Below are 24,928 nucleotides of genomic sequence, written 5' to 3'. Positions count from 1 at the left end.
GCCCGAGGACCAGGCCCAATGCGCACGCACCGGCAAGGTTTACGTTTTTCATTTTCCATACAAACGAAGGAAATGAACTAAATTCCATATTAAAATATATGGAAAAAAATCCATTCCTGTGGTCTAGTTAATTTAGACGATACACTTCACAATGAGGGCTAGAAGAACACAGTCACAACGAGAGGGAAAACATCACTTTTTTTTTTTTTTACATGCAATACAAGGACAGTTTTACACAATGAACATTAGAAATAATCAATAACTCCAAAACAGCTCTGAGAGGAAAGGGAAAGAGAGGGCGGAGGGAGAGAGCGCCCCCCCCCCCCCCGCCCGCCCCCTCACTGCCACCGCTCTCAGGCATCAGTTTCAGAACACGGTAAACTCACACCGGATAACCCCTAAACAGCCATTAATGTCGATCGCCTCGAACGATTGTCGACTGACAATTTCATTGTCAATCTGCCCAAGCCTAGCACGCACCCACACCCACACACACACACACACACACACCAAAAACACACACACACACAGACACCCCCTCCATCTAACCCAAAACCACCAGGGGGCCACCCGGCAGCTGTGAGTGGAGGAGGGCAGAGGAAGTGAGATGTGCTGAGGGAGGCTGCTCCAGCTGCTGCTGGAGTGTAGCGTCTATCTATAGCACACACAAATGAAGAGAAGGGAGGGAGGAGACAGCTCTACAGAGAAGGAAGGCAGAGAGACAGCTTTGGGGGGGAGGGGGATGCGGGGTTCCAACGTAATATATAGCAGGGCCAGGTTACATCAACATGGCCTCAGTACTGTCCTGCAAGATTAGATCAACAATGACATCACAACTGGTCCGGTCAGATGTAGGTCTCTCTCAACAGACACTTTATAAAAAAGAAATCACACAGTGGTATTTAGGCTCAACTCTTTAAGTCCTGGCTAGATGTTCTGAGTCAAATTGTGACCAGTAATGTGCTAGACCAATCTTGCGGTGATTGGATTTAGGAGCCTAATAGTTCATATTCAACCATATTTGGTTAAATGAATCACCTTGTGTTTCCCCTAGAAGTAGAGGTCTGGCAGATTGTCAGGCCAAAAAAATATATATATTTTTTGTAATACGAAAAATGATGCCAAACACCTATTGATTCAGAAATCAATAACCATTTTTGTTTGGGAGCCTACGCATGGAGTGTGCGACTCCCAGGTATGTGACTTTTTTTTTTAAATGTTATAGTTTAAAAGGTCGTTAATTTTTTGGTAATATTAAGGACATAGAGGTGAGGATGGTGACGTCAGTGCAGGTAGGGGGTTATGGAAGCGCAGTTCCATGCCATGTAGGTGAGAGGTGAGGTGCTCTGTAAAAAAATAGTTTGCTAGCCAGATTCTATCTCATTCAGTTATTTATACAGATCAACTTTTCCAGTATGTGTTCAGAAGTGAACAGCTAACCTCATAAATACTGAATAAAGTAATTTCATATTATAAATACGTGATAAGCGACAATGAGCTTTAACTAGCGGTTAAAGTCTATACTGTTTCAACAGGCAAAGTTAAGGCAGTTGCTTTAAAGTCATGAACAGAACTGGTCAGCACAACTACAGTAGCTACACAGAAATTTAAATTGTTGACTCCTTCCATGTTTGTCCAATGGAAGAGCCCCAATATGCCATCCCTTATCTGTTTAGGGGTTTTCGGTGCCTACTGTGAGGCCTTATAAAATGATAGGGGAAACACCCTTCTTCGTACAGTCATGTCTTACATGACTTAGTGCCCGCTCCCTCTGTGTGATTTCTGGGTTCCATCAATTTTAAGAGTTGACCCAATCCCTCCAACAGTAAAACACAACAGCCAGACGGCCGAGGTTATTCCTAAGTCCCTCCTTGAGAAGGTTAAGAGAGGCTGCCAAAGAAGGATGTTTATTCATGTGTATCATTGTGGGAGTGTCTCCCATAGGTATGTTTTAACAGCAAAACCCAGAAAATTTGATTAGAAAAATTAGTCATTTTGTCTAGATGTTGGCCCAGTATTGGTACCCTTTCACAGTCCAAGTTGTACTCAAAAAACAAGCCAAAATGACATCTGATGGCCTTTTGTATTGACACGGTTCCAAGTCAATGTTGAGGGGAAACGAAGAACTTGTACAGTTCCTGGTTTCTACATAAGGGGACACTGTTGTGAGACCTACACATTGGCTAACGTATTGAAAATGCTGTGCACAGTCTCCAATAACATTATCATATAGAATGGATAGATTGATTCCACCAATTAGACAAATAAAATAGAACCAAACCATAAGAAACTATAACACTGTTAACTAGATCAACTCCATGAACTTAGTTCTATATCTTGTGCAGTGGTGAAAAATCTGAACAAGAAGTTGGCCAAAACTTGTGCCAAGATCCTAGAGAGAGACAGGAATGCTGCAGTCGGGCTCAGAGGGAAGTTCATCTGAGGACAAGTATGCGTGTGTGTGTGTGTGTGTGTGTGTGTGTGCTTTTCAGAGAGTTTGAAAGAAAACTACAGCGCGGATGTGTGATGACTACCTCATAACCAATTGAAAACACACATCAAGCCCAACAGGCAATAAAACAATACAAACAACAAAACAACTCATAAAGCCAGTGCATTCCCTAGCCCCCCCCCCACACACACACACAAAATGCCATATAGCCTATGGCGGCTCGAACATATGATCGACTCGGATGATTAAGATCTTAATCGTGAAAGTAAAGAGAACAATAAGGCAGGCGAACACAGAGTGTGGTTCCAGGGTTTGATTTGAGTATTATAGTGTTTTGACCGCTAAATCTCTTCACCTCAAATGCTGAGGAATTAAAGCCCCCGTAAAGCAAAAATAAATATGTGTTCTGAGTTTGTCACACAACAGAGAAATGTGTTATTAACCACGGAGCCCAATTCGAATGATTAAAAAACAAATAAATAAATAAATCTTCCAAGTTTCTAAAATTAGGTTTCAAAATCGTAACAAAAAGATGCAGTTCCCTCTGTTCTGAGACGCTGGGGGCGTGTCCGCTGAACAGTCTGAAACCACGCCCAATAGCGTTAATCATTTAAATTGGAGTCAGTAAATTCCACGTTTAAATGTTTTGCTGAACTCAGTCCTGTGTGTCTAGCTGCTAATCTCAAAGCGCCACTGTCTCTTATGCCCCCTGCTGGCTCCCCCACAGGCCAGGTCGGGGCTCCACTGCCTGCTAGCGTGCAGCCAATGCTAACATAATCACACCCCACACGGTCAAACCAACGGGACAGTTGTTTTTTTGTCCCAGGCGTCTGTGGCATGAGTTTTTACCGTCTCCCTGAAGACACCTTTTACTCCAGGTGTGTATTCACAAAACAGCGTTTTATCCCAAACTGGTTGGGAAACTGGCTGGTAGCTTAGCTTATTTCACCGCTGGTGCTCCGATTTTGACGTGGTGAGTATAGTGTGAGGGGAGGGTCCATGACTGCTCCATGTCATCGACTCGTGATTTAGGCCCGCCCAAAAATCCGGATGACAAAAATGTGAGAAACAGTTTAACTCCACAATTAAGTCCTACATCGTTCAGTTTTTTGACATGTTTTCAGCAGTTACTTTCTAACCTGGATAATGTGTTTAGAAACAAATCATGGACTTCACTTTATAGAGGCTTTAAATGACAAGGGGGCTGACTGCCAGAGATATCAGGAATAGCTTCAAAAGAAGAAAAAACTCCAAAAATGGGAACTTATTAAAAGTAAAAAAAGAAAAACATATACCGTGTCCGGACTAAATAAAAGTGCCTGAGCTTGTACCAATTGTGGGTCTAAAATTCACAAAAATAAATCTAGAAACACTCATGCGGCTTTCCAAGCTGTATTTGGCCCGATGAATTCAACTAGCATTCATAATACTGGTAAAGGTCCCATAAACCCTTCACACTTGTGTGTGTTGTCACATACTGACATGCTGTAAGTGCAAGCTGATCAGCAACTTTGAAACTAATACCATTTTCACACCAAATTTTGCGGGTTGACCCGGGTGTCCTCTTCACATCAGAGCCGATCGGAGGCGGAGCCGATTAAAACCCATGTTAATTGCTGGGTCATTTGACCCTGGACTGAGACCCAAGTTTTTTTTTATTCCCACTGGTGACACATGCTGGATGTTAGTGGGTGTTACCGGGTTTTTGGTGCAGTGGGAAAAGAGTATAAATGGAACATGACAGAGAAAATCAGATGAGAGCACATCCCAGCATGCAATTATGAGGCAGTAATACGTTATGCGAGAACAGTCAGGTAGAACTCAAACAGGCTTAACCAGCCAAATGGGGCTTCAATGGGCTGACCACCCCAATTTATTTTAGAGCTAAGTGATCATTAATAGTCACTTAAATCAGAGTCACGTCCTGTCAGCGGAGCATGAGAAAGGAGATTCCTTCCCTAAACTCTTGGTTCCAGAAACACGCGGCCATATCGTGAATATCAAATAATGTGTCCGTGTGGCGGAGCCCATCCGTGATTTATAGAGGTTGCACCCTGCTTTGATCGAGAGACTTGGCTCCCACTGGGTGGAAAAGTGAAACAGGAAGAGCCCTCGGTCCCAAACATCAAACAAAAGCAAAGTTCCAAAAGGGTAGAGGAAAAGAGACGGGCTGGAGACACAGAATCACAGGGGAGGATAGGAACAAGTGCAACAAGTTCGACATGTGCATGCATATCCATCTGTGAAGGGGCGATATACAGTATAGATAATTTAGGATAGAGTGAAGGTTTTTTTTTTGCTTGGTCAAGCAGGGAAAAGGGTTGATGCTACTTATACATATTTCTCCATGTCTGGTCAAACGGTTGGCCCAGACAGCCCTAGAGGCTTTGCGTCGCTGAGGGAGTTTCACGCATGAGTCAGCTATTAAAACTCTGATGATGACTAGTCTGTGAATCAGCCAAAGGTCTTTTGACAACAACCTCTCCACACCACTTAACCCAAATGTTATTGTCTTTGTGCACTTATTATTGGCTTGTGTGCTGAGTATTTGCAATAGTAGTTTTGTTAAAAAAAGAAAAAAGGAAAAAAAAAAAAGACAAGATGTGCTGAAAGGACAGGGGAGATGGTGAATCATCCGCAACAAGATTTATTTATGTCTAGCCGAGTTATGTTCTTACCTGTCCGTCCTGGCCAACATGAACTTGGTGGATCTGGAGGTTCCCCTAAGAGAAGGAAAGACACATATTTAAAGAGGGCTTAAAGATTTAAGAAAACACACACACACACACACACGCTGAAATTAAGTAGCAGAGTATTGTAAGAGGACTTCCCTGAGTCAGATATTAAAGAAAATACAAATGCTCTGCTTTCTTGATTTAATTTTCAATTTGAAGTACGTTATTGGTCTGTAATAGTGGAAGATTGATCATATGTTTCATATTATGTTCGAATCACCCTAAACTCAATATCACTTTGCAAATCAGTAAAAATAATGGATAGAACTGGTATATCAAAAGTTATCTGGGGCATTTGCCAATATTTACAATTAAAAAAAAATGTGTATAAAAAAAACTAAACAATGAAATGACAGACTTGTCAGACTGCATAGTAGATAATATCCTTCACCTGCCCAATTTGCATTTTGAGCAGACCAGTAACTGAAAGCCTAATATTAATCAATCAATCAATCAATCAATCAATCAACCAATTAAGTTATTAATATTCGCCATCATTATGGAGGCAAGTGATAAGTGAACCAGCAGTGGAGAACTGTAGCTGTTATCTCTAATTTAAGCGTCGGGGGAGCTCAAATCAGAAGTAGTAACAAAAGTAGTAACAAAATGTTAATTTTTGAAACTGACATCAACTTGAAACCTGTATCTACATGTCTTGTGAGCGATTACAAAAGGACTGTAGAGTACAAGAAATGTCCTTGCATACGTGTCAACTATTGCGTAATTTCTGGCTATATCTAAACCTCTTAAGACAAAAATAGAAATGCTTATGCAGACAGGGGGTAAGAGTGACTGAGAAAGCCTCCCTTGAGAAAGCGTTTTTTTTATTTAATTCAATTCAAATGAGTACACTGTTGACACACTGTTTTTATTTGCTTTGTTTGGAGAGAAAAATCGTTCTCATTGTGCTGTGGTGCCTCTCTGATCGCGCAGCAGAGTGCAGATCGCTTCTGAAAAAATACCCGCCCGCCTTCTCACGGCCCGGCGCTGGTCCGCAGCCCAGCGGTTGGAAATGTCTGATTCACACTACCCAACATGAATGTCTGATTCAGACTACCCAACATGTCAGCTTAATTGTCTTACATGTACATATCTATTGAAGCTACACGTGCGTCTGAACTTCCAAACGCATAGGGAGTAGCATAATCTCTCCAATAGCTAATTTCCTTTTCATGCTATAACCAGTTGCCGAGTGGCAGTTGGGAGAGTTGGGATTTTGTTGCTAAGTTTTGAACTCCAGAAAAACAAACAATATCATGGAGTAGGAAGAGGGAGAAAAGAAAAAACCTCCTGGCCTCAGCCACAAAGTGCAGGAAAGGCTTTAGAGCTTTTCTATGTCCAATTCACTTCATCTCTCACACTCAACCCCAGGTTCCATTTTGTCGTTGCATACTCGCACCACATCTGAGTAAGGAATGAGAAGGACTCTCGGTCAAGGTGGCCACTCGTCGTGGTGGAGTTTGCGGGTGTGTGTGTGTGTGTGTGTGTGTGTGTGTGCGTATACACATGTGCACACACTGGCACCTTAAAAGAAAATCGTTCTTCTCCCTGCATCCATTAAAATCATTAACAATGATGCTGACGCAGGAATTCTTTTCAGGCAACTGATGTGAGTTCAACTGGCCGGCCGATTCAATATGTGTGTGTGTGTGTGTGTGTGTGTTTGCATACTAAGGGGGCGGGGGGCATTAGACATCTGGCCATTAAATGGAGACAAAGGTAATATCACATGTGTAAGAAAGCATATATATATATATATATATATATATATATATATATATATATATATAAACAGTTAGGTGCTCTAATGCATAACATCTGCTCATGGTAAAATTCACTAAGGACTTAAATACTATCAGCTGTCACCCGGGGTATACTAGGCTTGGGCGATCGTGCAAAATCTCTCACTGCCCCCAGCGATGCCAATTTATGATTCTATCGGAAGGGGGGGGGCACACATAGAATGTAATACATTTACATTTTACATTTACATTTACATTTAGTCATTTGGCAGACGCTTTTATCCAAAGCGACTTACAAGGGAGAATAACATTCAGCTACATTGCGACAGAGATTAGTGTAAATGTAAATGTAATGTACTGTGGCAAATGCGGTCTCCCCGTTACAGAAGTGCAGGATTAATTATTTACAATTATTATTTACACAAAACATCAAGGTTTTACTAAATTAAGTCCCATAGCAATAGAAACCAACAGGGAGATGTACGTGACGAGGGATGGGACAATAGCGACACATGGGATTTTTGGAATGGGACAGTCCCTTAACTCAGTTGTGTTTAAGAAAAAATATGTTTCATATTAGTAGGAAACAAACAAAAATATATAAATCAAAAATAAAAACAAAGGAAAACCGGCACAGGAGTTGGGAAGTAGCACGCACACATGGTGCATCAATGCTGCTGTCTGGAGAAATAAAAAAAAAAATCCCACTCCAATCCTCTGATAACTCTTTTCTACTGCGGACATTAGCGAGTATATAGACAGGAACATCAGTTATCATTCGATCATTTCATATCCGATTTAGAATCCAAAATTAGAAGTTATTGACTCCCCCCCCCACATGTGGGACCATGTTTGGAGTGTGGGGATCACTCCCTGGGGACAGCGGAGCGGAGAACCCCCACGCTCCCCGCCGGGCTCCGAGCCACTCTAGCACCGCCCCAAGCCGGTCTCTGAACTGGAGGAGTGTCAGTTTCAGACACAGTAAACTGCACTTACACCATTTCAATGCTCAGATTTTTCCAGGCAGATTAAAAAAAAAAAAAAAAAGAATGTCTGTCAATGTCAATTGTGATCCGCTCCATCGATTGCCGATAGACGATTTAATCATCAATCTGCCCAAGCCTAGAGTACACTACAGATGGTGGCAGAAATAGGACAGAAAAAATATATAAGATGGTACGATGATTACAGACCTCACTGTCCTGTGTGATCTGCACCTCTTCTCCTTGTGGCACCTGTGCAATGTGCAGCTGGCCCTGTGGAATCTAACAGATGCACAACAAAAGAGAGAAAGCAAAAAATGGCTTACTCAATATATTCAGCAATATTTCAAAGATAATTTGTATTCAATAAAATAGCTCAGTTCAAAATATTTCACCATACTGGCTGAATGCTTTTACCTTCAGCAGGTTTGTGTATTTAGTTGAAGTATAGTTTTAGGATAAAGTCATGATACTGGTTGTTTTTAACGCATTGCAACCACATTTATTACAGTGTATTTGGTTCAAATTTGTCTTGATGATTCTACAAAATAAATCATAAATAAAGACACTTAACTACTTTTTAATCACAGTGAAAACACAATTAAAATGGAAACAAGCTATTAACTTTTATTGAGCATTGTGCAATCTGCAGCAAGAACACAAGGTTTTAGTTAAGTACTCTCCAAATGCAGTCATCTCGTCCCAGAACTGCAGAACACCACCAGAGAGCCAGCACTGGATTTCCTCTCCTGTAAGCTGCACAATTTTATACCCTAATATGCAATTATTAACCTGGGCAATAATATACCTTGGCTCTTCCGCGTCCTCATGCTTTTTTCTACTTTGTAAATCATGAAATTACTACACATAGACCTGAATAGCCGACAGGATTTTTCATAATACATCCTTCATGATGGATTTCAAGTGTGTTTTCTCTGTCATCTGGCCTTGAAAATGATTAAAGGGCTGTTTAACCACTCCTGCAGGGACATTTGCAAACTATGACACAGATTCAATAGACAATTAAAGGGATCTCCTTGGTCGACTCCTCTGGGCAAAATGGCAGCTGAACAAACTGTTAAGGATGTATGGTTGTCATTACTAGGGTACTAAGGTGCAGAAAGCGGAAGACCTGATTGGCCCAGTAACATGTTGGCCAGCCTACTCGTAATGCTGTAATGGGCCGGGATTTGACCCCTGACGCCTGCAGCTGTACGAGGTTATGCAATCCCTGATCATAGACCTTTCCATTGTAAGAAGTGAAACTTTTTTTCTGTGGAATTATGAATGCTGCACTGTACTGGGTGGTGTGATCCATCCCTGGGCATTATAATGTCCATTGGAGTCTATTGGACTCAGTGTATATAACAGTGCTTGAAACCAGTTTGAAAAGTAAAAAAAAATAACAATTTTCCATAACAGATTATAAAAAAACGAGTGACACTCCGCTTGTGTAAGTGGGGATCATTAAAGCGAGAAAACCAGGATAATAAAGGAGCCATAACTCACCACTTGGACCTGTCCATCCTCGCTAATGCGGTGAATCTGGACCTGCTGATTGGCCAGGGCGTAGTGGAGGGTCTGCTGGGCAGCTGTCTCCATGTGGGCTGTTTCTCCTGCGACACCCCCCTCTGGTGAGGACAAAGCAAATGCCATCAATGTATCCATAAGTGTGCAATGCAGTACAGTGCTGGGGATAAGGCCATAACTGCTTACATTACACCACAAGATATAAGCATGGTAGGTGTGTAACAATATATCTTGGCACGATATCTCATTTCATCAATACATTACTACTTTTCCAATGAAACTCTCAAAAATATAGTGTAAAAGTGTATCTAACCCTGTATGTTTAACATACTGAACAGTGAGCCTAAAGCACGGGGTCTTTGAGGTACAGATGAAGATAAAAAGAAAGACCTACACACGCCTATACATCATAGTCAGATCCATAAAAACCTCCTGGATTTACTTCTTCTCTCAAGGCCATCTGCTAGATGATCCCATGTTTATCAAATTTGCCTAAATACAGGACATTCTAGCTACTATAAACTCCTGGCCTAAACACAGGTCAATTCAGTCTAAACACTAGGATTCTGGAAATCCTGGACCCTGGGCTCACCACAACCTCCAACCAGCCTGCGGACAACAACATCGCTGACAGACACCTTATTGAAAACGGAACTGTTGTCGGACCTAGGAAAATAAAATAAACCAGGCAACCTTTTGTTATACGTAAGAAAAAAAAGCATGGTCTAAAAGACCATTTGGGAGGGAAAAAAAACATTGCACGGTCACTTCTGGTAAAAGAAGCCCCCCCCCAGGGCTGCCGAGGAAACCTGGCTGTACCCCAGAGAGAGCAACAAAGACAAGCAGCGTGGAAACTGACACATCGTTTACAGCTCAAAGTTATGTTGCACAGTCAGCGAGGCCCTGTCTTCTGTCTTTCACCAGAATTGATATACTGTGCTATGTTATGCAAATAACCCCCATTAGACGTTTTTTCCAGAGAGAAGCATGAACCAGGTGGCTCAGTCAGGCTACAGTTTCTGTATGCTCGCTCCTTGCTGGTTCACTGACAATAGCGGCGGAGTCACTTCTTTCCAGGCCGTCAACATGTGAGGAGGAAGAAATTGTTTGATTGTGTATATCAGTGTGTGCGTGTGTGTGTGAGTCTGTGCGTGCGTGTGTTACGGCTGTCAGAATCATTAAATTGTAGTTGACGACAAATTTCTTATAACGTTGAGATTTGGGAGGTGTGCGCGCCGGCTCCTCTGTGAGCCTCCCCGAGCTACGGTTACCCACAACCCCCTTCACTGCGTAGCTGTGCAGAGACGCTTCTGTGTATCTACGCAGAAGCATAATCCACGCTTGAGTCTAAAATTGTGTTATACGCATCCACTTTTTGTAGAAGAGCCATTAATGAGCAGTGAACGTTGGAACAAATAAATTAGGATAGACAGTTAACGTTCCTCAACTTAACTGACAGAAACATGCAACCTAATGATTTGGCAAAATGACTGCGATCAGCTCAAATGATTGCGATTAGACGATTATGTAACAACTGCGTCAGGCCTTGTGAAATATGAATATATGTGCACTGTTAAGCTCTGACAAATTCCAATCGTAAAAATTAATTATATTTAACGATTTGTCGCTTCTGTTTTACCTGAACATTTTATAACTATCATAATATGTCAGTAAATTACTATAAACATATTATTAAGGGCAGGCCTCTATGGTGCAGTGGTATTTTAGTTGGGAATAAAACAAATCCTGTCGGGGCACCTGTGCAAGAAAACAAAATACTTGTGTTTTTGGGGCTATTGGGCTGTAGTTCATCTAAGTATGCGACAATTGGGATAATAATAACTAAAAGTTTCTGCCTTTTTAGTTGTACAAGTGTCAGGGCCAAAAAAAAAAAAAAAAATCAATGTAATGTGGTCGACCTTTGGCTAGAATATAATTTAAAAAAAAAAATTATGTTTATGCAGATGTTGCAGACAGGGAGAGACGCTGAATGGCATACAGTGTTTTGCTTAGACTCAAGGCTTGGTTTAGTTGACGAGAGATGCCTCGGTTAAATGAACAAACTGCAAAACATAATCAATGTTGGGAAGCAAGCAGAAACACAATTCATGAATTGAAAATCATGTTCAATAGTTTTGTATTTTTCTGTTTTACTAAATTTCTTCCAGCGTGTCTAATCTATTTTTTAAAAAGAGTTCAAACGTAGTGCAAAAGGGACTTCCTGAGGTAGAGTTCCAAATTGCCAAACACATCACGCTGAAAATGAGTTCCTATTTCTGTGTGAGTGAGTGGCTTGGAAACTGATTATTCCTTTCCACTCTCTCATTTATATTGCGTATACGAACCAAGGCAAATAAAAGCCCAACTACTGATAAGTCTGTCGCCTGGTCTGCCATTTTTGGTGCGCTGTAAAACTCTGCAGCGTCATAGCGCCACTGCGTCACGTCCCGTCTCCTGCACACTCTACCCAGGCTCCGCCCCTCATCTTAACCAAACCGATTATTTCCAGGTAGTGTAAACGCGTCTGACACGGACATCTAATTTTTTTTGCTACATGTGTAAAAGGATAAACCCTGACAATGTCTGGACATTGTCCAGAGTGCATGTATGTAAGCAGCTTGGGACTCTCCATAACTGAATATAATCTGTTAGTTGCATGTCGTGTGTGTATGTATGCGCATATTTGTGTATGTCTGCTAGTACAATTCTGATTGAGAGTGTATGTGTGTTTTAGTGTGTGTGTTTGTGGGGTCTGCGTCTCTGTGTGTGAAGTAGTGTTTGTTCTGTGCTCTGGTGGGTGTGTGTGACCTCGGAGCCTGACAGTGCCTCTCTGGTGTGTGCTCGACAGGATATTTGGGTTTCCCCTGCAGCCTCTGGGTCCTGGTCAGAGGTGAGAGGCGACGGCTCTAAGAAAAGGAAGGACAGCGGGCGTTGTCAGCAGATTACAGCCACCTGTGACAACACGCAGAGCGTCTGCCCTCGGGCCTCCACAAGGCCACTCTGGAACTGAGGAAGGACCTGAGTGTGTGTGAGTGTGTGTGTATGTGTGTGTGTGTGCGTGTCTTTACCTGTGCTTGAGGCGCGAGGTGTTCGTTTGGAGAAGCTTTTTACGGCCAGGCTCTGGCCACGCTGTTTGCGCCTCCAGGCAGTTCGACACTTGGAGTCAATGCTCTGCTTGATGCGGTACCAGTCCGACTCCGAGATCCCGAATTTGTAGAACAAATGGCCTGTGGGAATACAGGGGGGTCACGGGGGTCGTCACATAGATCCAGTATAGTTCTGGCAACCTGTTTTAAGGATAGCTTAGTGTGGTCTTCATTAGGCGTTTTCGCTCCACAGGAACTTTTTCATAGTTCTAAGAACTTTTTGGAGGAACCACCCCTTTTTTTTGTGTCCGCACTACAGGAACCAGGAACCATCGTAGTTCTTAGAGCTCCATTTTGAGGAACTTTTGAGCTCCTACTCCAGGGCATTTCCAACCTGCCTCCTCAGCAAAATACTTGAAAAAACAGTATACCTTCAGCTTTACAACTATCTCACGTCAAACAGCCATTTAGAGACTTATCAATCTGGTTTTCGACCTCACCATAGCACAGAAACAGCACTTATTAAAGTTGTGAACGATCTGCATATAAACACAGATTCTGGTTCTTCTGCTCCTGGTTCTCAGTGCTGCCTTTGACACTGTTGACCATCATATCTTATTAGAGAGATTACAAAAATAGGTCTGCCTATCTGGCCCAGTTCTAAACTGGTTCAGAACCTACCTACAGGACAGGCACTTTTTTGGGTGTTTGAGACTTTGTGTCGAACAAAGTGGATATTATATGTGGAGTGGTTATATAACTCATTATAAGGTTCGATTCTTGGCCCATTATTGTTTTACCTCCATACTGTATGCTCCCACTTGCACATACGTATTATAAAGAAACACAAAATCAATTACCTCTGGAGAGCAAAAATGAAGCAGGAAATCTGGGTGTAATCATAGACGACGATCTAAATTTAAAGAGCCATATCAATCACATTACAAAATCAGCCTTCTACCATCTAAAAAACATTTAAAGATTAAGTGGCTTCCTGTCAAAAGCAAATTAATCCATGCATTCAAACGAGCAGAATGGACAACCGTAATGGCCTATTCATCGGCCTCCCGAAATCAGCTGTGCAGCTGCTAGTTAATTCAAAATGCGGCTGCACGCGTTCTTACTGGGACAAAAACGTTTGAACACATCACACCTGTTCTTAGATCTCTACATTGGCTCCCTGTGAAAACCAGGATTGGTTTTAAGATTCTGCTACCTGTATACAAAGCTCTAAATGGCCTTGCCCCTCAGTATATAAAAAAAATGCTCATGATACACAAACCAGCAGGAATTCTCAGGTCCACGGGCAGTGGTCTTTTAACCGTCCCTCGTACCAACTCTAAAGCAGGGGAGGCTGTCTTCTGTATCTATGTCCCAGGTAGATGACCTGCCCAGCCTGAGGACCTGAGAGAGGCCCCCACACATAACACTATTAAAAGCAGGTTAAAAACCTTGCTGTTCACTACAGTCTATGACTGAGTTCTGTGTGTGTCTGTGTGTGTGTGTGTGTGTGTGTGTGTGTGTGTGTGTGTGTGTGTGTGTGTGTGTGTGTGTGTGTGTGTGTGTGTGTGTGTGTGTGAGATGCCTGTTGTATACTGTGAGATCTGTTTATTCTGCACTGACCGTTCTTATGATTGCAGACATTTTATATATTTTCATTGATAGTATTTCTCTGTAAAGTGCATCGCGCTGCCCTGGTATGAAATGCTCCTTATAAATAAAGTGTGACTTCACTTGGCAGGGACTAACCGCCATCTGAGGAACCTTGCGTGACGTAAGTGCACGGTGATTGGTCCAGACCAGTCCACAGTCCCTCGCCCCCAGTGCACTGAGGACCAGCCCACATACACTCAGCGGTAAAAAAAAAAAAAACAATAAAAAATGATAAAAAATTTATTAAAATGGTATGTTTAATGTAGATGTATTTATTTCATTTATTTTCCGACATTTATTGAATAAATTAACGTGCACCACGTAATCCCCATACGCTGCCACGAAGTGTGCCCATGCCTTACGAAAGTCGGAACACACTTTTAAATTAGGTATTGTAGATCTAATGTGACTGAATATCCATCAAATGGATTGCTTGTTTGTCTCATATTTGTTCAGAAACAGATTTTAGTGGAGTGAAATAAGTGAACGCTACCGAGTAAATACAACATCACTTTGATGTAACTTCAGAATTCCAGTGCGGTGCTAATACAACCAGAAAAAAAGCCCTTGATGGTATTTAGTTCTCGGGGGACCTCCCCAGTTCCTAGATCCACTCAGGGAGTGGCCAAAACTGTTCGGTTCGAAAACGCCTATTGTATGAGCTCGGACCTTTCCGTATTAGAGGTCTACTGGTATCAGAGAATTCCATACAATTATTTTAAAAACCATTTTAAAGCAACATTTTAACAAGATCTAAGACCGATTTTTGGACAAATCATCTCTTATTCAATAAAGTATTGCATGTTAGTATGAAGGTAAGTATTGTATATTTAGTACAGGGCAGAGGTGAATATTAGGCAGGAACAGGAAAGACTATGAACTACATGATTCTATGAACTGTTGTTGTTTCCTTTAGGACAGACAGCAAGGTAAGTGATGAGGTAATGCAATCAATCAATTTTTTTCCACAGAAATTCAGGCAGCTACCTACAAGGATTTTGTTGGGTTTCTCTCTACAGGGGAGTAATACAAACAAGTATAAGGTGAGATGGGTCCATCTAGAAATGTAGAAAAATAAATGTAGTAGTGAAGTGTGATGGGCTGACTCTGATGTAGATGAACATGACTCATTAGAATAAATTTAAGAATGAATAAAATCGGATACAATATTTATGTTGCAATTAAGACCTCATAAACTCAAGACATTTAAGACATTTTAAGGACCTGTGGCTGCGGACACCCCGGTTAATCGGCCACGCCGCTGGTGCACATGTGCTGCAAAGGGACAGGCTGCAATGCATTTCAAACAGAGCTCGGCTTCATCCAGCTGCAGGGGGCGGAGCGACGAATGTCGATGAGCTCATGGCTTCACGGGGACAAGGAAAGTTGAGCAGACTTAAACTTAACAAAAATGAACAAGGCAGAGTGCCGTGCTACAGCCAATGCAAGGGAACATACACTCTCAATGGCACTGATCCTTGGAACATGGATGCATGGACCACTGCGTAATTGTCCAGGCTATTTTTTGTTTATCTGAAACGGCCCCTTAACTATCGATAACATAAGGAACACGTCATTTTATGCTTCTCCAACAAGGACTATTCTTTATTTACAGGGACTGATGGCAAGATTATTTATGTAATTTTTTCGAGAGGTAATTTATTTTGCTAACTAAACAGCCCCTCCATTTTAATAAAAAAAAAAAGTACATACAGATTTATCTGTATAATAATGTATATTAAATATGGAAAGGAGAGAGGTTTGAAATGTTATGCGCACCCACAACAGACAGTTGATTTTGAGTCTACACGCCCACAGACGGCAGGGAGCCCCGTACGGCGACGGGAGGAAAGCTGCTTGGCTTCACACTGCAACCCGTTGCCAGCAGTGTGACCCTAGCATCAGAGGACAGAGACCACATAAAGTCCTGAGCTAGATCTGGGGGAGCAGCCAAGGGAAAAGGGGACGCTTGGGGGCATCGGCTTGGAAAGGTCAGCGGTCTGGGTTGACAGAGGGGATAATGTCTTCCCCCACACACACCTGATGAATGACTGAGAGGATGTTCCCTCACATCTTTTTCACCCATCACACTTATAGACCGACTGAAATCATAAATCAGTCTCAACATTGTATGTCTCAAAACCTTGGGCATGGCATCATAAAACATTAAGCAACATCTTTTTTTTCATAAAGGACTAATATTGTGGTTTCTACAGATAGAGAGATATAGATACAGATATATATATCTCTCTATGTGGCTGAGTGGTTGCGGCCTAATTACTATCCATTGTTCAATATTCATTCAACAGACTTTTAAGTACTTTTGAGTATGTATTTGATCTACTCTCAAATATACCTGTGTCTATGACCGTGTAACACACAACCTCAATCTGAAACATGACTTAATAACTTTAACTATGCTCCCCAGGATGGTAACAGATGACGCAAAATGAAACTGTTACACTGTATGTGCAGCTCACACACGATGACCACAGGGCATTTCTAAATCTCAGACTGACCGCTATCCCTGTCATTTCCCCATTCTTAGCTTAATCAGGAATCAAAGGGTTCACTGAGTTATGCGTGCCTCTTTTAGAACCACTGCAGCCTACATGTGCTTGACATTTGGAGTTTGGTATGCTATAAAATGTGTTACACATTAATGCATGTGTTCAGTGATTAATGGGTGTTGTTGTAACCTGTCCTGGGAATGCAGCACACAATCTCTATCTGTGGAAACGCAGAGCATGGGTCAGTGTCTTGTGTAGCAGGAAACTCCTTTTTTGGGGATGCAGGCAAAATATAAAATGGAACTTTATAAATGTATAAACAAACTACATGGCCAAAAATATGTGGACCCCCATTCCCATTGGTGGAGTTGTCCATTTCAGTAACACCCATTTACCACAGGTGTATAAAATCAAACGCAGACATGAAATCTCCATAGGCAAACATTGGTCATAGAATGGGCGGTACTGCTCATGTTCAAACGGTTCCGTTCCAGGTCAGTGACTTTCAACGTTCACAGGATGCCATGTTTCCGACAGATATGTTTGTCAATTTCTGCTTTGCTCGAGCTGCCCCGGTCAACCGTACATGCTGTTATTGTGAAGTACAAATATCTAGATACTCCAGCTCAGCTGGAAAGAGTTAGGCCACACAAGCTCACAAGACAGGGACGCTGAGTGCTGAAGCATATCGCACCAAGATTCAAACTGCATCTGAACGCAGCAGCACCACAAGAACTTTTTGTTGGGAGCTTTGCAAAAAAAGGTTACCGGAGCCGAGAAGCGGCACAGGCCTAAAGATCAGCCTGCATGAATCTCGGTATGGCTGATTCCAGCTCTCACTGCCCAAATGCATGGTGGCAACTGTAAGGTTTGTTGGAGGAGGATCCATGGTCTGGTACTAGTTCAGTTCTAGTGAGAGGATATTCTAATGCCATGGCATACATTAAATGATTCTTTACACCTTTACATCACCATTTAGCAGACGCTTTTGTCCAAAGCGACTTACAATTATTCATGCACCGATGGATGCAGCCATCAGGAGCAATTTGTGTCGTTCTCAAGGACACTACAGCATGCTAGCAGGAGTAGTTGTGGATCGAACCAGCCAGCTTCAGATTATGAGGCGACCCGCTCTACCTCCTAGCCCCCTCACAATGCCCCTGTGCACATAGAAAGTCCCAAACAGAAACAAGTTTGTGGCGATAAGTGTGGAAGAACTGGCCTTCTTAAAGCCCTAATCCGATTGAACACCTTTGTGATGAATGGGAATGCCGACTGCACCCAGGCTTCTGCCCAACCTCATCTTGGCTCATGAGGCTGAAAGGAATCAGAAACGTTCCAACATCTAGTAGAAAAGACAGCGCACTGTTATAGCACCAAAGGGGCGGACCAACTCCTTATTAGAGCACATGATTTTTTTTAAATAAATGAAATAAGCAGGTGTTCACATGCTTTTGGCCATGTACTGTACACTGTCAGTTACATCTCTACTACAATGTGGTTGGAAGATTATATGAATACAGGGAAAATGGACTAAAATGAACTAATAGTCTGTTGGCAGCTGGCAACAACTGGTTACTGGTTGAGGACTGTGTAAATTTGGAATTTTGTAGCCGAGGGAGACTCACAGCGAATGCCGTAGATCATGAGAGGGTCTAGCTGCTTTTTGCCATGTTTGCCCTGTCCAGAGAGGTTGGACATGGCCTGGACCTCCCGATGGAACAGGTAGTCTAGCAGGGTCAGCGCCATCTTCTCTGCCGCCCGGCAATTGGTGGCAATATGGAGCATGTCGGCTGCCGATATGGGACACCGCACACGCATCTCAGGATTGTTCTCATCGCCAAGCCAAGTTCCAGTAGGGAAGTCATCTGGGGAAATGAGATGAGACAGTCATTAAAAATATGCCCAAGTTACTGCTGTGTTTGGTGAACCCGAGTCCAATGTTTTTTAACCTTTCACATATAAAGGACCCTCCACATTAATTGGTAAGATTTTGTCTCTGGGACCCCAATCTGAGAAGATTAATATTGTTAAATACGATTTTGTCCATAATTCCATACCTGTCTATACTGTAGCTAGAGAGAAAACAGTGAAACTATGATCAAAACTATTATCAGTATTGTACATTCTCAAGTGGTGCTGACATCTTGTAATGAGGACGGAGTTTAACTATTGATCATTTTGCTGAGGACCACTGGAACCTCATGGGAACCACTGCCATAGAGTAAAAGTAAAAAAGAATATAATTATGTTACATAAATAAAAAATGTATGTATACAACAAAAATAAAACATTTTCTACATTAATTCTAAATGAAGAATCTGTGTGGTTGTTTGTTGTTGGTTTATATACCTATACCATAGCACAACCAAGTGGTAGTGCAAGAGAACTGGTCATTTGGCTCTTGGTGCATTTTGGTTTGGCATCCAGCGCACACATGCACGCACACCTTTGAGCACCACATGGCAACTTTTATTTAATCATGACTAGAAAACAATTTAATGGTAACTCACATCTGCAAATAAATTAACAAAGGTTCGGTTTTCATGCTAACCAAGGAATGCCATGGACCAAGTCAAAACAAGTGAAACAACAACATGGGATCAGTTAGGGATTGCTCAATCGGACACAATGTATTCTACTATGGCCTTGTAGAAAGGCCTTAGTAGCTTCCTCTGTGAGGAAGACCTGGGAGCGCACAGCAACAAATCCGAGAAACTACCACAGGGATATGGAAACTCTGCAAATTCCTCACTGTTAGTCGGTGGAATTTGCTTTCAATTAAACATGGAGGCCACAAGAAACTGTCACGATGAGTCGAAACACAATAATATCTTATTTTATCCATCCATTTAATCAATACTGGAACTTGCCTTATTAAGCCTAATTAAATAAAAGAAAAAACACCCATGTCTCCTAATTTAGCTAATTGTTTTAGTATAAAAATGTATTTAAATGTGTATCTGTTCTATTCCTTAAGCAAATTGGTGGATAAGCGAGGACCTGCGTTGTTTCACGGTAAGGGGGCGTGGCCATTGCTTACGCTAGTGTAGTAAACACTGAGAGACTGCGGGAACGACACTGAGACTGAGAATGGTGATGAGATCAGATTTATACAGTGTATATAGCATACACAGTGTATAAAGTGTAAATAGTGTATATAATGTATATGTATATATAGTATATACAGTGAAAATAGTGTATATAGTATACTGTATATAGTGTATATAGTGTATATAGTGTAAATAGTGCATATAGTATATATAATGTATATAGTATATATAGTGTATATAGTGTATAAAGTATATATAGTGTATAAAGTATATATAGTGTATATTGACGCTGAGTCACCGCGCACGCAGCGTTATTGTACGCAGCGCACAATACAGACTGGTCAGAGAGCTGGTCGGAAATCCAAACAGTTGTTAAACAGGTAGGTCTTTAAGTGAGGAGTAACTGTATTATATACACAGCATATATTTACAGGAATTGGTTTGGTTTACGGATGATAAATATGGAAGCGGGCTCATCAGCAGCATACCTTCCGAATTGAGGGTGATGAGCGTGACCGTCTGGCCGTTTTGTGCATTGCCGACATTGCCGCTGTTGGAAACAGAGTCACTGGCCTCCGAGCCACTCTCCTGGTCCTCTTGACTCTCCTCGGGTCCCGGCACCTTCACCAGGATGGTGTTCTGCCGCCGCCCGCTCACCGTGCTGCCAAACACACAGCGTACACAAGAAAACGGCTTGAGCAATGAAACCAACATAATATCACTGAGAAGGGGTTTAATTCGTAGATCTAATTCAAATCAGTTGTGGTGAACCTAACAGCAATTTGTATCATTTGTCATTTTCTTTCTGCAAGAGCAGCTGAATGCCAGTCACTCACTTGCTGAGCAGATTTTCTAGTGGCGAGTCCTCCTGGCCTGAGGGCTTCGGACGGTCGCTGCTCACTATGACGTTTGTTTGTGGAACAACACTGCAGAAAAGGTTGTGGAAACACATCTGGACCTTAACGTTGCAAAAGCCTGCACAACATCGGTTTTCCTCAACATTCATACAAAGCAGCACCACTCTTAAAGGAGCAACAGACAAGTTTTTTGCTTTAACTTATCATTATGAAGTTAATGTGGATTTTACAGTGTAATGGCTATAGAATAATGACACCATCGGCGTTTAGATTGGTTCCCTATAAGCATCTATATCACTAAGCAATTCGGAATGCCACAGGGTACGATCTCCCGGGAAAATTAAGGATCCATTTATGGCAGTGCGTCACAGGAAGTGCGCAACCAGTTGCGGAGAATGGCAGACGGTAGAGCAACCGAAGTGGCGGTGGAAACTCTAACCGGCAAGAGAAATAGAACCCCGTTGATGGAGGCAACGCAGCGAAGGCAAAGAAAGCAAAGAAGGAGAGTGATTGAAACAGAGGTAAAACAAGAGAGAACATTGGACTTCACTCGGCGGGGAGCGCTCCGGGACTTCAGAGGGTTCCTAACCGACTTTCCTTTTGCATTCTTTCTACTGGATCAGTAAGTAACTCAACCTGCATACTTGGATGTTTTACTCTGCCTTTATCGTGGCACTGAAATCGGGGTTTTGAGTACAAATCCAGATTCTTACGGTTGTTTCTTGGAGAGTAGCGAGGCTGCTAGCGGTAGCGTTAGCTAATGCTAGCAGCCAGAAACAAACAAATGATCCATTGCCTGTTTGATAACTTACTTAAAAAATTACTTCACGGAGCTTCACTCTGATGAAAGCGTAAAGCGAGCCGGTTGTCTTTGCAACAGTGTTGCAAACAATAACACCACTTGGAAATGCTAGGGGGGGAAGTTGTCTATTGCACCTTTAAGGATGTGGACAAGAATAGTATATTCTTAAAATCAACTCTAAAATCTATATAAGGTGTCATGTTTACATTCAGAATTAAATATAATAAAGTAAACAAACAAATCGATGTTACCTGCTGCATAAGACTGTATAAACATCACAAACTGCAACACATATCTATGAATGCATACCACCAACGATAACTAGGGCCGGGTTCAAAAAATAAAAATGTATACACTGATACGATGCCTTTTCCATTTAAATTAAATACCACCATAGTCACAAAGGAATTTAAGTATTTCAGTTCTGTATTAAGACTGAATTTGTACTGTGAAATATTTTCGTAATGCACGTCAGATGGTACTGAAAAGTTGGTAGCAATTTGCATAAAATGTCAACATCGATGTGGAATTGTATCGGGAGCCATCAGGGTACACGTCAATGCAGGTATACCAACGGTTGTGAATCATTACTGCCTTCAAAGAAAAACAGAAAATAAATGTGTTCAAACACTTCTAGCTCACCAGCGCACTTTATTCCAGGTCTGAGTGGCACCCTGCGGGGAACCTGCCACCATGGGGACCTGGATGGGACTCTGGCTCTTAGAGTTGGGTACCAAACTGTCCAGTTTCCGCCCCAGTGCCTTGCAGGTGGCCTCCACTGCCTGCAGTTTAGACTCTATGCCCTCCAGCCGCTGGCAGATTGACGAGTTGAGGGAGTGCAGCAGGCTCTAGAAAACAAACAAAAAGAGGAAAATGTGCGTGTAATTAATCCTCCGAGAAAATCATCGCCACAATTTTTTCCCCATGTAACTTACTTAAAAAATAATAAAAAAATTAATAAATAAACAAACACACAAATAAATAAATAGACTGATTAATAAAACCACGGAAATATCCAAGAGAACTTCCACAATCTGCTGGAAGACTCCACTGTACCCTAATAGAAGATATATCCTGGTTGTTGCTGTTTTCCTGGTTGCTGCTTAACTTTCTCCGTTTCTTCTGTGGCTTATCTTCGTCTTCTTCATGATTGTCGAGCAGATCTGACACAAAACAAAGACAGAGCAAAGCCTTTTATTGGACTCGAACGCGATTGATATAAATAAGTGATTTTATCTAATTCTCAAAACATGCGTTAAACGTAAAACCTAAGGGCGTTAAGAATGAGTGGATGTGTGAAATTAAGTGTGTGTGTGTGTGTGTGTGTGTGTGTGTGTGTATGTATATATATATATGAGAGGTATAAAGCTTACCTGTCTGTTCACTTTGACCAAAATCCTCTACGGTTATTTGTACAATTTCATCCATATCTTCCTCAGACATGTTTCAGACGTAGGCCTACAGGTTCAGAAAAAAAATAATAAAAATAAAAATAAAAATAAAAAAAAATTATTCCACTCACTGGAGGATATCCATGATGCATCTTAAACTTAGTGTAAAAATGTGCTTGTTGACTCAGATTTTTAAAGTGAAACTGCACACACCCTCACATTTTTTTAAGCAAACTGTAAGTTCTTTACATATATAACAGGTACAAGCAGAGTGAATCAAGACAGGGACGTATAAGACATGAATGTTGATTGTGTATAAGACATTGGTTGATTATGCAAAAAATAAAAAATAAATAAATATATATATATATATATATCGGGAAACAAAGGGGTTGAAATCTGATTAATTTTCTAGCATTAGCCTATTACTCAAATACTGCAACAGAAAATAGCATACAGAGACATTCACATTTATTGAATTGATTTTTAATGTATTTGTCTTTGATATTTGACATTCTCTGCTTGTTTATATTTTATGATACTATAGCCTAACAAACACAACAGTAACAATCTGGTCACAGCAGGTATCATTAAGAGATTACTCTCCCTGTATACCACAACATGCTAATTTATCTCTATTAAATGACAAACTAATTGCATTTTTTCCGTATCCCATAAAAAGCTGTCGCTTTACTTCTTTATGAATTTATTAATGCAGTGTATCATAATGAGGGCGGTGTCAAACAAGCGTAGACCTACAAATGTCCATTAGTTGATAGTAAGTACATCCTTGTAAGTTGAGGTTGTAGCTGAGTTTATTACAGCACATGGAGTGTTTTATGGCTCATTGCAGATTCTTAAACCTTCTGAGCGCTTTGTATTATGATATATGAATTGTATATATCAATTAGACACAAATGAAATACTTTGTCGACAGCCTTCTTTGGGAGACACGTGTCAGCGTGGCTGGGCCGACAGCTGATAAATGGCCGTCTTGCCAAACATGGCCTGACATTGGCATCTGATGCTGCCAGCTGGACTCACTGGAAACTGCAGGACACTAACTAGAGCAGTGGTCTCAAACTCAAATAACATGGGAGCCACTGGCCAGGTTGTCTTCTTCTAGGGGGGGGCGTGTTGGACTTCAAGGGAAAATCAAACAGATTTTTATTTTTTGTTTTGTCCCGCACATTAGTGAATTGGCTCGTAATACTGTTAGAAATAGCTTGTCTATGATCTATTTAATTCTGTTTTCAAATTTTGAAAACATCAAGCACATTTGTGTGGATTAATTAAGCATTGTGGTATATTATATATATTGTGTGAAATAATTAATTGCAGGCCATATTTATCAATATATCATCACCATAGAGGCGGATGTGGGCCGGAAGCCTGTAGTTTGAGATCCCTGAACTAGAGTGTCTAATAATACAATACACACATGTATTCCTTATGCATTCATTTATTCTTGTTTGGTTTTCCATTAACTGTGGGCGGTCTCACCAAGTGGGACTCTCTCCACAGCCAAATAAATGTGCTGTGGTCTATATAATATACACCGATCAGCCGTAACATTAAAACCACCACTAATAACTAATATTATGTAGCTTCCCCTTGTGCCGCCAAAACAGCTCTGACCCGTGGAGGCATGGACTCCACAAGACCTCTGAAGGTGTCCTGTGGTATCTGGCACCAAGACGTTAGCAGCTGATCTTTTAAGTCCTGGAAGTTGTGAGGTGGGGCCCCCATGGATCGAGGCTTGTTGTTTCCAGCACATCCCACAGATGCTCCGTCGGATCCGACCCTCACCCCGTCCCTCCACATGACGTAGAAGAAAATGTGATTCATCAGACCAGGCCACCTTCTTCCACTGCTCCATGGTCAAGTCCTGATGCTCATTGTAGGCGCCTTAGGTGGTGGACAGGGGTCAGCATGGACTCTGACCGGTCTGCGGCTACACAGCCCCATACGCAGCAAGCTGTGATGCACTGTGTGTTCTGACGCCTTTCTATCATAACCAGCATCAACATTTTCAGCAATTCGTGCTACAGCAGCTCTTCTGTGGGATCGGACCAGACGGGCTAGACTCCCCATGCGCATCAATGAGCGTTGGGCCCTGACGCCGGTTCACCGG

General features: G+C 41.8%; 1 protein-coding gene across 1 annotated transcript in view; it reads right to left on the bottom strand.

Annotated features, from left to right (window-relative positions):
* The window catches only part of banp (BTG3 associated nuclear protein), a 39,167-nt gene that overhangs the window by 12,779 nt on the left and 1,460 nt on the right, over positions 1 to 24,928 (bottom strand). Inside the window, exons 2-11 of the mRNA XM_080002720.1 lie at positions 22,777 to 22,861; positions 22,460 to 22,566; positions 22,046 to 22,251; positions 20,581 to 20,670; positions 20,233 to 20,405; positions 18,320 to 18,559; positions 12,511 to 12,669; positions 9,422 to 9,543; positions 8,123 to 8,194; positions 5,131 to 5,175 (exon numbers count right to left, since the gene is read on the bottom strand). Of these exons, the coding sequence (XP_079858846.1) occupies positions 5,131 to 5,175; positions 8,123 to 8,194; positions 9,422 to 9,543; positions 12,511 to 12,669; positions 18,320 to 18,559; positions 20,233 to 20,405; positions 20,581 to 20,670; positions 22,046 to 22,251; positions 22,460 to 22,566; positions 22,777 to 22,846 (1,284 nt within the window). The 5' untranslated portion in view covers positions 22,847 to 22,861. The remainder of the gene's footprint in view (positions 1 to 5,130; positions 5,176 to 8,122; positions 8,195 to 9,421; positions 9,544 to 12,510; positions 12,670 to 18,319; positions 18,560 to 20,232; positions 20,406 to 20,580; positions 20,671 to 22,045; positions 22,252 to 22,459; positions 22,567 to 22,776; positions 22,862 to 24,928) is intronic.

Source organism: Zeus faber (genome assembly GCF_960531495.2).
Source record: "Zeus faber genome assembly, chromosome: 6".
NCBI lineage: Eukaryota > Metazoa > Chordata > Actinopteri > Zeiformes > Zeidae > Zeus > Zeus faber.
Note: the sequence above shows the minus strand (reverse complement) of the source record. Positions and strands in the feature narration are given on the sequence as shown.